The sequence below is a fragment of the Nomascus leucogenys genome, chromosome 9, assembly GCF_006542625.1.
Source record: "Nomascus leucogenys isolate Asia chromosome 9, Asia_NLE_v1, whole genome shotgun sequence".
NCBI lineage: Eukaryota > Metazoa > Chordata > Mammalia > Primates > Hylobatidae > Nomascus > Nomascus leucogenys.
This window is the reverse complement of record NC_044389.1, coordinates 85,020,105-85,035,068: the sequence shown is the minus strand read 5'-3', so window position 1 is coordinate 85,035,068 and position 14,964 is coordinate 85,020,105. Positions and strand designations below refer to the sequence as shown.

The 14,964-nt window shown below is 36.7% G+C and overlaps 1 protein-coding gene across 2 annotated transcripts in view; it reads left to right on the top strand.

Moving 5' to 3' along the window:
* The window catches only part of MANBA (mannosidase beta), a 114,308-nt gene that overhangs the window by 64,750 nt on the left and 34,594 nt on the right, over positions 1 to 14,964 (top strand). For both annotated transcript variants that reach the window (XM_003257477.3, XM_030819174.1), the window contains 3 exons: positions 6,745 to 6,896; positions 9,406 to 9,523; positions 11,764 to 11,850. In XM_003257477.3, the coding sequence (XP_003257525.1) occupies positions 6,745 to 6,896; positions 9,406 to 9,523; positions 11,764 to 11,850 (357 nt within the window). The remainder of the gene's footprint in view (positions 1 to 6,744; positions 6,897 to 9,405; positions 9,524 to 11,763; positions 11,851 to 14,964) is intronic.

Here is a 14,964-nt window from a genome sequence, read left to right as displayed (position 1 = left end):
GCAGAAAAGCTTTCCTAGACAAGATGGAAGGTTCATTATGAAGCTGGGTCACAGTAGAAAAATTTTGAAAAGTTAATCTCAACTTTGAAGTACCATGTAATCCAAAGAAAATGTGGACACGTGAATCAGCTCAGACATTCCTCTCTGCTGTGTGCAGTTTTCTCTTTGGAATTATCTTTTTTCTGGTGTAGTTTTAGATGACATTAATCAGATACAAAAATATTTGCAAATAGACTCCATCTTGAACAATGTACAGTGAAATACCAAACTTTAAAAGTCTTCTTTGAAGATAAGTGCACAGAAATTTTGGTGAAGCCTATTTACTGTGCAACAACAAAATATAAGGAAATCGACATTTACATAGAAAAAAGAATCAAATTTTGAAGAAGAGTGCCGGGAGAAACAACAAAGAGTTACTGGTTTTCCATTGCTCAGAGAAATCCACATAGCAATGCCAAACGCCCCAGTTGTTGTCTCTGAGAACTGGACACTTGTTCTACAGCAATGAATCAAGTAGTATCTGTGTTCACAATCATTTAGCCATTTTCTCTGATTTTACAGAAGAAATACTTGAGAAGTGGGATTTTTTTTTTTTTATACCTCAGAGGCATTTGTACATAGTTCGAATGAAAGTCAAAAGAACAAAGGCATGGATATGACTACATTTTTTGGAGTTTAATGTGATGTGGGATTTTTATGAATTTCTACCAAACTTATTATGTTTAATACTTTTCTAAAATATTTGCGTATCTCTGGCCTCATCTGGAAGAACATTTCTGAGTTAAAATTAGTAAAAGGTGTTTTTCCATCAGCTATGACAAATAAATCAAAAGATCTGGCTATACCCTTTATTGAACATGTATGTCCAAAGAAGATCAATTTTGAGAAAGTTGTTGACAGATTTTTAGAAGGTAAGGCTGAAAATAGCAAATATTATTGTTTCTTACTATAGCATACCATTATGTATGTTATTCCCTTTGTTTATAATTTTATTAAATATATTAATATAATCAAAACTTGAATCTATTAACTTTTCCTTTTTTTATACTCTAATATTTGTTTTACTTTTAAAAAAACTGGCATGATTATACAAAGTTCAGGGAAAGAAAATTTTTAATGTCTATATTCTTTTCTGGACATTATCATTATTCATTTCATTTCATTACTTCTATTGAAAATAACTTTGCCATACAGAAGAGAAGGTCTTAAAAAGTGATCCTATCTGGTGTCAGATATACTAGATACACATCTGGCTACAAGGATAGGTAACTGTGCTGATGTCAATGTTAATCTATTAACTTCTGGTTGTGCTGTCTGCAAATTGCAAGGGCACGACAAAGAATGTCTCTTGTGTCATCCTGCATGGACCTGTTTGACAAGAGCTATTTGTGGAGACCCAGAGCTTGTTTTCTCAATACTTTTACATGCTGGAGCACTTTCAGAGCAAAGACAGAAATGCAGTGTTTGGTTGTCTCTTAAAATACATGTAAAAGGATTTTAGCAGGTTTGACATTTGACAAGGTTTAGAAATAAGTGGGTTTCTTTTTAAGAAGAAAATTGCCCTTTTGAAAATCTAGTGATGCTATTACAGCTTTTTAAGTATCTGATTACAAACAGCTGAGAAGCAGCCTTGGGTTTATGAATCAATGATTCATTACATATCATCTGTTTGGTCCGCCAGAGAAAGAAATTTGAGGAGTACCATATTTATCAGTCACGTACCTCTTAGGACCTTTAGTTCACATATCCTTAATTCTTGTTTGAAAGAATGCATTGAACTATCCTGCACTTTTAAAGTTAATCCTTCTATTTTGAAAATGAAATCTTTATGAAGCTAATAAAAACACTGATCTAGTGAGGAATTAATAGAAACTTCAAAAATAGATAAAAATTTAGAAGTTAAAATTTTTAATTTTCAAACTGCCCGACTTACACATTTTTTAGTTTCTTAGGTATTTATACCTCTTTCCTACTGTTAGACAATAATTTGCTTTGTCGGACTGTTTAAAAAATTTTAGTCTCATATGAAGATTATATATTTACTTTGGATGCAAATATGTGTTACTCAAGGGTCTTTTCAAGAAATCTTTTAGAACCCATAATTTTCTCTGAAGTAAAATACCTGTTGTAGAAGAAGACTTTTATCAAGACTGCCAGAGGACGTGGAAAATTACTGACACTTATCATAGAAGCAGGAGCCTTTCACTTGTCAAAGAATGCCCAGAGGGAAAAGTGGCTGGTAATTACTACTTCACCTCTGAGGCACTGCCAGGTGGTTTGGTTTTATTGTCACCCCAGTCATAACTTGTTATTGCGAGAGTTGGGGGATAGGGAGAGATGTCTTTTTATAGGAACATTTGCACAGAAAGGAAAAATATTCTGGAAAGTGTTATGTTGTATAGTTAATATAATTTGTAGCATTAATATACATTAAGAAATAAATTCTATTTTCTGCAGTAGTAATTCTCAAATTTTTCTGGACTCAGCACTGCATTATACTTACAAAAGTTATTGAAAACCCCAACATTCTTTTGTTTTATATGGGTTATATGTACCAATATTTACCATATTAAATATTAAAACTCAGAATTAAATGCTTATTCATTTTAAATAACCATAATAAACTCATGGCACATATGACTATTTTTATATATGACTTATTTTATAAAAAATATATTGACCAAAAGAACTAGTGGAAATAATGACAGTTTTACATGTTAGCAAGTCACTTTAATGTCTTGTTTAGTAGGAGACAAAGGGATTCTCATCTGTATCTGCCTTCAGTCAATTTGCAATATGTTGTTTCAGTTGAAACAGATTAAGGAAATCTGACCTCACACAGGTATACTTGGCAAAGGGAAAAAATAGTCTTTTCAGATAAATTGTGGATTTTCTTTTAACAAATGATAGTTTCTTAAAGGTTAGTTGCAATTCACATTGCTACTAACCAATGAACTTTTTGTTCTCTGTTACATTAAAATTCATTGGTCTATCTTGCACTTTGTGTGAATTCTTTACCTATATTATGTGATATTGTAATAGAATGCATTAGTTATTGGAAAATGTTTGTTTCTTGGGAGTTACAGATCTTCCAAATGTTGAAACATTTCCTTTTATAATATCACATTTGTTAATATCACCACTGATGTCATCTAAAAAGTTTTTAAGTATTTGAGTAGTATCTACTACCATGAGGTAGTAGATACAAGTTTTCCCTAATCCCAATTTTTTCTTGAAAGTTTGAATTTTATCCTTGGCCACAAATACTGCTAGTTGTTTTCCTTGAAATGATAGGCTCACTCCATTCATTTTCTTTTTTTCTTTTTTGATACGGAGTCTCGCTCTGTCGCCCAGGCTGGAGTGCAGTGGCGCAATCTCGGCTCACTGCAAGCTCCGCCTCCCGGGTTCACGCCATTCTCCTGCCTCAGCCTCTCCGAGTAGCTGGGACTACAGGCGCCCGCCACCACGCCCGGCTAATTTTTTTTTTTGTATTTTTAGTAGAGACGGGGTTTCACTGTGGTCTCGATCTCCTGACCTCACGATCTGCCCGCCTCGGCCTCCCAAAGTGCTGGGATTACAAGCGTGAGCCACCGCGCCTGGCCTCACTCCATTCATTTTCTAAAGAATGTCTGCCAGGTATCCAAGTCTGAATAACCATCGTTTGTCTGTCAGTCCTTCTATCAAGTAAAAATGGAGTGTCGTGGACAAGGCCAATTCAGCTTACATACAACTCTAATAATGGCCGAGAAGCTTTTCCTCCAGCTCTCTATTGTGAATGGTACTTTATTGATATTGCTCATTTCATAATGCAGGATATTAAAATGATGCATACTGAGGGTTGGGATTTAATGAAATTAATGTTTACTGCTTTATCAAGGACATCCTTAAGTGAAACTGGCTTTTTTCGTTTTCCTGCTAATGCATGAAGGTGAAAGATGTAACGACTACTAGCAGTTTGGAGCTACTGCCTTGATTCCTGCTAAGGCACCAACAGTGTTACCCACTACAGCTTTTGTAACGTCGGTGCAAATGTTAACACAGTAATTACAGGATATTATTCAAAAAATTATTTAGTACTTTGAATATTTCAGCACCTCTTGTAGATTGTTGCCAAAAATTCACAGAAAAGAAGATTTTTGATGATTTATTGTGCTGATAACAGACAAATAGGGCAAACTGTCAAGTCCATCTATATCTGGAGATTCACTCATTTATAAAGCAAAAGTATGATTATTTCAGATGAGATATCAGGCCAGTCTTCATATTGCAGTCAAATCTCTTAATTGGACGAGTTACTCTGTCATTGCAAAGTGGCAGTGCTGTTATTTCCTTTACTAACTTTTCATCTAGTAAGCATTCTGCAATGTCAACAGTACAACTATCTCTCAGCTAGTATGTGTACTTCTCCAGCCAGGGGTGCATAACTAACCCTGTAAGATGCTTCAGTGGGTTTTTCATGTCTGGTTTGAAAAGATGTAATAAACACTGTTTGACTTTTAATGAGCTTATCATGTATAAATTTAAATATTCAATTCTCTTTTCTTCATACTGTGAATGATTTGTCTCAATGAGACACTACAACTTAACTGGCACCATAAATATTATTTTAAAATGTTCCATTGCATAACGCACAAAAAGGTAAGTTATTAACATCCATAAAGTCAAAAGAAAGATGGCTTTCATCATAATTTCACTTCTTATTCATAATTTTACCCAGTTTCTTTAGAGTAGATTCTTCCCTTCCATGAGTCAAAAGACTGTCTGATATGTCAGTTTCACTTTTTTCAGCATCCTCAGATATAGACAGATAGTGCAGTTATAAGTTGAGAAGGTAAGCCTTCTTTTTTTTTTTTCCAAGACGGAGTCTTGCTGTGTAGCCCAGGCTGGAGTGCAATGGCACGATCTTGGCTCGATGCAACCTCCGCCTCCCGTGTTCAAGTGATTCTCCTGCTTCAGCCTCCCAAGTAGCTGGGATTACAGGCATGCACCACCACACCCAGCTAATTTTTGTATTTCTAGTAGAGATAGGATTTCACCATGTTGGCCAGGCTGGTGAGAAGGTAAGCCTTCTAATCCCATTTTGACAATTCATCCCTAAATTACAAAAAAGTATTATAAATAAATTTTCTTTTAGAACAAGATAAAATATTATTAAAGTGTAAAATGAGTTTCAATTAAAATTAAAATTTGTTTTTATTTGAAAACTTAAAAATATTGCTGTGAAACAAAGGAATAAGTAGTACCTACTCCTTTTGTGCTTCTGTGTAGGTTGCAAGGGAAACTTTGGGGTTCAAAGTAAGAATTTATTGAACAACAATGAGGGTACAGAGATTACAGCAGGAATAATCAAAGACAGCTATTAATAGTAAGAGCACAGTAAAAGTACTGAGAACAAACTGAGTTAATCTCTGAAAACGCACTGCTTCATACCATAAACCTCTGCTGCAGAGCTACATCACAATGGAATACACAGCACACATTCCATTAGCTGTCAGAGTGATGAAGTAGGCACACATCATGTAGTCTCTGGAAAATTCCACTGACACTCAGAGACTGAGAGAGATAAAGGCAAATAATGTTTTAGTTTAAGTAGAGTCAAGGACACACTGACAGTCTCCAAGGGACCTCCTGGAGTCCCCAGGCCACACTTAAAGAACCATGCACTGTTCTAGATATTGGAACCCACCATCATGGTGTTTTAAAAGTCACCTCTGAAAATCGCTGTGCATTCTTGACATTTTGCAACCCTGAAGCAGGAGTGATCATCGCGTGTCAAGGTCCTCCTTATCCAGGACATATTCTGTATCTTCTTGTAAAGTTAATTCTGAGATCTTTTGTCATTTCATATAAATAAAGTCAGGAGTCAGGAAGCAGGAGAATGGTGGACACTTTTATTACATGAAATAATTTGACTAATTCATTCGCTGATTTTTTAAGTTAGAGAAATGTGTGCTTTTGGCTTAAGGCTAGGCTTTATTAGTATAAAATCTTATCGTATAAACTTGATCCAATTTATGGCTGGCAAGAATAAAGATTTTGATAAAAATGTCAAAGCTTCTCTATCTGGAGTCTTGCTGCCCATGCTTAACTGGGGGAAAACCTGGCTAGGCTGTCACCAGGATGGAGCCTCTGCTTCCTCTCCAGAGCCCAATAGCACAGAGTGCGTGATCCTGCCGCATCTACTTCCGTTAGAACACCACCTACGTCTCCAGTCAAGAAACCAGAGCGTGCTCAAACATTGAGTTTAATGTGTAATTAGGATTAAATTACCCATTAAACAAAGTGATTTTATGGTAATGTGTTATTAAGATTGCAAAGTTGTTAAGTTATAACATTTGATTCTAAGATGCATGTTTGGCTACCTTTTAACACCACTGAAATGAGAATGTGTTTTTCAAAGACAGCATTTTTTTCTATTTTTTTTAAATAGCATGTTTTTGTTTTAATTTAGAAATGTTATTTTCAAATTGTCTTTTTTGATGTTATCACAAATGCCTATTTCATGTGGAAGACTACAGTAGCTCCTCAGTGGTTTCTACATTTCTCTTTTAAAAGAGAAATAACAGATGCTAGCAATAATTTATATGTGTATATTCCTGAAATATGCATTTCCACATTATGTAATAGGAAAATTAACATTAAACTACTGAATGTAGTTTTTCAAAAAGGTCTGCTTCTTTTTTAAAAAAACTATTTTGCTTATGTTTAAATTCGATATTCATCATTTAATTCTGTTCATTGCAGGTTTATTTTAGGACAGTGGAACTTATAGAAGAGCCCATAAAAGGGTCTCCTGGTTTGAGTTTCTATTTCAAAATTAATGGATTTCCCATATTTCTAAAAGGCTCAAACTGGATCCCAGCAGATTCATTCCAGGACCGAGTAACCTCTGAGTTGTAAGTTATTGGTCTTTCTTTTCTTGTTCCTCTTTTAATTAGCAGTCCCGCAAAGCTTGAGGTTTACTCATTTTTACTTTCTTTAGTCTCTGGGCAAGGAACTAAGAAGTAGTATAGAATTCTAGATGTTGGACACTTTAGAATGGACAGGATTTTAAAAATCATATATTCCATTCTCCTGGGTTACAGGTAGTCTTACAGCTAAACTATTTGAGACTGTTGAAACCATTCGATTTTTAGAAAACGATTGTTTACTCTGGAGAAATAAGAAAATGCCTAATTTATATTTTGAATAGTCCCTGAAAAAAATATTAAATTCAACTATTTTCAGCTTTTCAAATGATACCTTAAATGTTTTTGAGCATGGTTTTGAAAGACAAGAACACATATTTACCTTTCTTTTTTTTTTTTGAGACGGAGTCTCTCTCTGTTGCCCAGGCTGGAGTGCAGTGGCACAATCTCAGCTCACTGCAACCTCTGCCTCCCAGGCTCAAGCAATTCTCCTGCCTCAGCCTCCGAAGTAGCTGGGATTACAGGCGCAGGCCACTACCGCCCAGCTAATTTTTGTATTTTTAGTAGAGACGGGGTTTCACTATGTGGGCCAGGCTGGTCTTGAACTTCTGACCTCAAGTGATCCACCCGCCTTGGCCTCCAAAAGTGCTGGGATTACAGGCATAAGCCACCGGGCCCAGCCCCATATTTACCTTTCTATGCTAAGGTATTTGCATATTCTTTTACTTTTATCTTAACAAAAGAACTAAACAAAATCTTGTGTGTTGTGGAGGTGCTGTTGTGGGAGGGTGGGGAGGAAACTGGGAGCTGTTGGTCAGAGGATACAATGTAGCAGATATGCAAGAGAACAAATCCAGAGATCTGATGTGCACTAGGAATATAGATTAAAAAAAATTGTGCTGTTTATAGGATTCATGCTAAATGAGTAGATTTTAGCTACTTTTGCAAAGAGTGGATAACTATGTAGGACAGCAGTCCCAAACCTTTTTGGCGCCAATAGCCAGTTTCATAGAAGATAGTTTTTCTACAGATTGGAGGTGGGGGATGTGGGGGCTAGTTTTGGAATGAAACTGTTCTACCTCAGATCATCAGGAATTAGGTTCTCATAAGGAGCATGCAACCTGTATTCTTCGCATGCACAGTTCACAGTAGGGTTCCTGCTCCTATGAGAATAATGCTGCCACTGATCTGACAGGAGGTCAGGTAGTAATGCTTGCTCACTTGCTGCTTACTTCCTGCTGTGCCGCCTGATCCATGGTCCAGTCCGTGGCCTGGGGGTTGGGACTCCTGTTGTAGGATGGTAAATACGTTAGTTGGTTTCACTATAGTAACCTTTTAACTGTCTGCATATATGTCCCATAACATCATGTCATATACCTTAAATATACACAATACAATTTATTTAAAAACAAAATATAATCTTAAACGTTCTAGATCTAGGAAAAAAAAATAAAAATGTTTTTCCGAGACTGAAGGAATAGAACTCTGGAAGAAAATAATATTTCCTAATTGGATCTGTAAACTTACATCTTTGTGATGCTGAAAATAAACTTTATGAAATGAAAATAAACACATTTAAACTTATTTATTATCTAAAATAACATTTTAGCATATTTACAAATGTATAAATGTGCATTGTAGTATATTATTTGATGTTTAGAATGTAAATGTCATCAGTAACTAAACCCTGATTTTTTCCAAAAGTTGTAGTAATTTCCTTTTAATTTAAAATGTGTATATTATTTTAGATTTCATAAGAAAATGAAATTCTTCTCCAGACACAGCCATGGGATAATTGGCTCTATCTTTTCCTTTTCAAATGCTCCTTTCCCCTCCCAGCTGGGGCTGGGTTGGCTGTGGTCCTTCAGCCCAGCTGGGCCAACTGGTAAGCTTGCCGTGGTGCCTGTACTGAGCCCACAGTGCTCTGGGTCTGCCCAGCCTGTTATTTGGCTTGAGCAGTGTTCTGGGGATGGAGGGAAGGCACATGCTCTCAAGCTGCCTGTAAGTTTCTAGATTTTCCTGAGGGTAATGTGAAAAGGAATTGGAAAAAGTAGAAAGGAAATTTACTAGAGAAAGAAATACTGGGCTGGAGGAATTGTATAAAAGGAGATAGGGGTGCTAGGCACTAATACTCAAGTATTGATTTTGTTTTATAGTTTGGAGGGTTTGTATAAAATTAGTGCATACTTTCCAAGGCTTACAACTGTATTTTTTATAGGAATAAATATAAAACATAAATTTAATTTTAAAAAGAGTATAATAATGTTACTGAAAATTTAATAGGTAAAGATATCACCCATACTTTTTCTGTTTATTTATTTTATGTGGTTATAGTTAATGTGTATATAATTTTATCTTACTTTCTTTAATTTACATTATAACCAAACCATCATGATTTTAGAGTACGTTTTTCTAACAGAGATTAGAAATGTGTTTATCTGTCACAATCTGTTTTTTTTTTCCAAATTATGATTTGTTTATAAAATGTCTTCTACAGGTTACGGCTCCTTTTACAGTCTGTTGTGGATGCTAACATGAATACTCTTCGGGTTTGGGGAGGAGGAATTTATGAGCAGGATGAATTCTACGAACTCTGTGATGAACTAGGAATAATGGTGAGAAGTTGATAGCATTTTATATATTGATAAGTTACTATATCCTCAGTTTGACTGCCAATGTTCTGAATGATGCAGTTGCCCCAGTCTCAGAGCTAGGAATGATATTCCATTTGGGGCTACAGGAATAAATGGCATCTTGTAAACCCAGAGACATAGGTGATAGCAACTACCATAATTATTTATTTTTAAATGATAGATATCCTGTAAATTACTTATATCCCGGTATACATATACCTCCTTTTAAAATAATTTTCTTCGTGATATTTAGGTGTGCATATAAAAGAAAACAAAATATTTAAAACACTTAAAGGAGATCTGACAAAACCTAAAGAGAAGAAAAATAATAAAATTAAGTAAAGAAAAGGTGTGTTTCATATTGTTTTTCTAAATTTTTTCTAATTTTTTATTTTTAATATGTTAAAAATTAAAAATGTTGCCCAGGCTGGAGTGCAGTGGTGCAATCTCAGCTCACTGCACCCTCCTCCACCCCAGGTTCAAGCGATTCTCCTGCCTCAACCTCCGGAGCAGCTGGGATTACAGGCACGTGCTAAATTTTGTATTTTTAGTAAATTAGCATCCAGCTAATTTTTGTATTTTTAGTAGAAATGGGGTTTCACCGTGTTGGCCAGGCTGGCCTTGAACTCCTGACCTCACGTGGTCCACCTGCTTCGGCCTCCCAAAGTGGTGAGATTACAGGTGTGAGCCACTGTACCTGGCCCTAATATTGTTATTAAGTACTTTTAAGGTGTTTTTCAACTGTGAGGATAAAGCAAAGAAAATATGTTCTGTTAGTTCTATTATTATTGTTCTAAAATATAAAGAGTGCCACCAAAGACTAGGAATTATTCTAATAATGATAATGCTGATGGTCACTGTGACGATGACAATATTCTATAATATTCTCTGAGTGCCAGGCATTGTTCTAAGTGCTCTATGTATTTTATCTTCATGCCCGTTCAATGAGGTAGTTACTATTCTCTATCCCCATTTACAGATAAGGAAACTGACAGATGAAGAGGTTAAATATTTTACCCAAACTCTAACAGCTCATTTATGGTGGAATCAAATTCCGACTCAGACAGGCTGCTTTGGGGCTATGATCTTTTTTTTTTTTTTGAGATGGAGTCTGGCTCTGTTGCCTAAGCTGGAATGTATTGGTGCGATCTTGGTTCACTGCAGTCTTCACCTCCTGGGTTCAAGTGATTCTCCTGCCTCAGCCTCCCAAGTAGCTGGGATTACAGATGCGTGTCACCACGCCTGGCTAATTTTTATATTTCTTTTTTTTTTTTTTTGAGACAGAGTCTTGCTCTGTCGCCCAGGCTGGACTGCAGTGGCGCAATCTCGGCTCACTGCAAGCTCCATCTCCCAGGTTCACGCCATTCTCCTGCCTCAGCCTCCGGAGTAGCTGGGACTACAGGTGCTCACCACTTTGCCCGGCTAATTTTTTGTACTTTTAGTGGAGACGGGGTTTCACCATGTTAGCCAGGATGGTCTCGATCTCCTGACCTCGTGATCCGCCCACCTCAGCCTCCCAAAGTTCTGAGATTACAGGCGTGAGCCACCACGCCCGGCCTAATTTTTGTATTTCTAGTAGAGACCGGGTTTCACCATTTGGCCAGGCTGGTTTCCAACTCTTGACCTCAGGTGATCCGCCCCGCCCCCCTCAGCCTTCCAAAGTGCTGGGATTACAGGTGTGAGTCACTGCTCCCAGCAGGGGCTGTATTCTTAACCATTGCATCACACAGCCTCCTTAGGAAGGGACTTACATGGTTTCATTACTAAAATGTGCATGTAGTAATCCTTTTGTCTATGAAAAGCTAATTCCTTTATAAATGAAGTATGATTCTTAACAGTCTGGTGCATCTCTTAATACCAAATGCCTGGTGAAAATTGGAATGAATTAGGAGTGACAAGGGGTTGGAGGGAAGCCTCATTCTGTGTCCCCTCCACATATTTTTTCTTTTTCAAATTCTTCCATCTTCCCTCTCTTCTATACCTGCCTAAGATTTTCTCTTCTCAGGTTTCTGTACACTTCTGTGCAGTTCTGGGAAGTCCTAATGTCTTTGATACCTTTCTTGGGTGCCATTATGCATAATGGTGCCCCAATGATCACACTCATCAGGCTAACTGGATTTTTCATTTGTGTGAAAGATAATGCCTAGAGCTCAGAATAAAGACTGACTTCTGTGTAATAAAACTTATGGAAGTGTTGCATTCCCTTTTATTTGATTTGCTAGGTATGGCAGGATTTTATGTTTGCCTGTGCCCTTTATCCAACTGATCAGGGCTTCCTGGATTCAGTGAGAGCAGAAGTTGCCTACCAGGTATGTTATTACCCTTCCAAGAAGAAATAAAACACATAATATGTTTCAGTATTGCCTTTTGTTAAATCTTGCTTCATTTTGGTTTTTGTTCTCTACTAAATCCCATGAAAAATTACACAGCCAGGTAATTGACATCCTAGGTGATTCTACCCAGTGTCATGGCTTTACCATCATCTATTGGCTGATGACTCCCAGATTTATCCCCAGTCCTGATTTCTCCACCGAATTCCTCTTTCTTATATCCAACTGCCTACCTGGTGCCTCTGCTTGGAGGTTTAACAGGCATCTGAAATGTAACATGTACAAACTAAACTTATATTGCACCCCCTCCCCAATCTTGCTTCTTCTGAAGTTTTTTCCATCTCAGCAAACAGCAACACCACTGTTTGAATTGCTCAGGAGAAAATTTTAAATTTATTATTGATTCCTTGATTTATTTTGGATTCCACATACTGACATTTATATTTATATTCACAGATATATAAATGCAAGGAAGTGTTTATATGCTTTCTCTGTCTACTGAAAGGATCTAGAAATAATGCCCAACGTTGTAGTTGAGTATTCTTACACTGAAGTAATCTTTCCTGTTAAGAGAAAAGCTTCTTAGAGAAATGGCTGACTCCAGGTCTGGCACAGGAAATATATTAAATGATCCTGGATATCTTCTTTTTACAAATGGCAATGGTGTTAATATAATATTATCAACTGATAATTTTAGCCACAGATCTGAGGTTTATGAGCTGTGTGCTGAATATACTTATTTTTCCAGCAAGGTCTGTTTAGGGGATGATCATGCTTTGAAACACAGATTGCATTATATTTCCTCTCCCCTAAATATTAAGTGCATGGCATGGGTTTCCATGTAGAATCAGAGTGGAATGCTTGTCAATACAAGAAAATTCTAAATCATGATGTACTCCCAAAATACAGTTTAGGAACCAACTCGTGGGTGTATCATATGCTAGTAAAATACTACTGAAACATTGGACTGATTCATTAGCATCCATTAGAAATGATCACTGCACCAGGAGATCACGCCTACCTTGTAAAGAGTTTGCAAGACTGTGGAGACATATTGAGTTTTTATAGTGCTCTGCTCAACATGTTAAAGAAGAAAACAAATCCATTTTCTCGGTAACCTCAGGTAAAGCTACAATGTGGATAATTATCGACTCTGATTTCAATTTCTCATGTCCAACTGTCTGCCAGATCTTTTGAAATGTTGATATATAAAGAACAAATATTTTGATATTTCTTCTTGAATGGTGAGTCTGCCACCTTAGGGAGGTCACTTTACCTCTTCAGCCTCAATTTCTGTATCTATAACTCTAGTATGATGTCACTCCTCATGAAACTGTTTCAAAGATTAAATAGGATAATACATGTAAGGCATGCAGTTCAAAAGAAATAACAAATAATACCAGCTGTCCCACTAACTCAGCATGTCTTCAAAGTACATCTATTATCTTTTACCCAATGCACTCTTTCAAGATTTTTCTTTTTAGCAGGAAATATGAAAGTCATTGATACTTTCTTCTTTCTCACCTCCCACATCCATCTGGTTTTAAGTTGAGACAATTTTTTGATACCAGTGTTACTAGTATTTGTATTTACTTTCTCACCCCCGTACTTACTACTCTAATTCCAATCCTATTTTTCCCTCTCCTCAGTCATTGCATTTGTTTTCTGATTGGACTCCCCAGCATTGTTCTCTTTCAATGTGTGCATACTCAGCAGAGCTGCCAAAGTCATCTTCCACTGACACATTTTAAGTCATACCACATTCCTGCTCAGAACCCTGATCCTGGAATATCTCAACATGCAGATAACAAGGAAGCTATCGAAGTTATGTCAAAAGGATTTTGAGAGACTCTGAGCAACCAAAAAGGGACAATTTGAGATTCAATAAGGATAAGGATGTCAATGAATTGAATCCATCAAGTGTGTTAAAATCTAGAGTTCATATTATAGTGTCTGCAGATGTATATTTTGTGAAAAACCATTCCTTGCAGAAATGCAAGGAAGCGATTTCTATTGCACTATAATACTCTAGATAGTGGTCACTTTTGGAAGGAGGAAGGGGCTGTGATTAGGAAGAGGCACATGGATGGCTTCTGGCGTGGCTGCACTGGGTGGTGGCTACAAGGGTGATTGCCTTATAATAATTAACCATGTCATAATTTGTTTTCTGTAACTGTGTTTCATTTTAAAATAAAAGGTTTAAAAAGTACAATCGAACTCCTTCCCTAGCCAACAGCTCCCCTGAGGTGGCTTCTTGACCTCTGGATAAGGTATAAGATCCTCTTATGCGGGACTCCGGCCAGCTGGTATCTGCACCTGTTCAGGCACCATCTCCATCTTGCTGTCTATGTCCTGGAACATCTTCCCCATCCACTGCCCTTATGGGCCACCTCCTTTGTTCTCTTTTGGCCCCTCTTACCTTAAGCGTGGGAAAAACCTTTTGCCTTTTGAGACGCACATCACACTTTGAATTACTTGTTCAAGGATTTGACACCTCTGCAAGATTTTCATCCCCCTGAGGCCTAGGACTCATTCCCCTCTGCGTCCCCACTCTGTGGATTATTCACAAAGTGGATACATGAATGGATGAATGAATAACTTTAAACATATTAATTATAGTTACACAGGTTGCAAGCATTTCAGTTTTATTTTTAGTTTTCTTTCATATAAATAATTAAAATATAACATCTATGTATCTTCAGTTCTTTGATGCATTATTAAAGATAAGGAGAGCCATTTCATGCAGAGTTTGTTAAAATTTTAAAGTAAAGCTTACCATAAAACTCTAAGTCAGCTTGAGGGTTGTGTGTAACACGGTGCCACTGAAGCTTTTTCCCCCTTCAGGATTTATATTTGTATTTTCATCAGTGGCATAAATATGTCAGTCACAGTTGGTAGCAGCTGTCCCTTTCTTGGGCATGTACAAAGACAAAAAAAGAAAATAGTGTTTATATGGCTGGCTGAGAAAAACACAAGACTTAATTTAAAAAAAAATGAAATATATCTCTTTAATATACCTTCAGTGCATCTCTATTTCATCTATGTGAGTTTCTGAGCTTCTTGAATGGAGAACACATTGAGAGCATCAGTTGG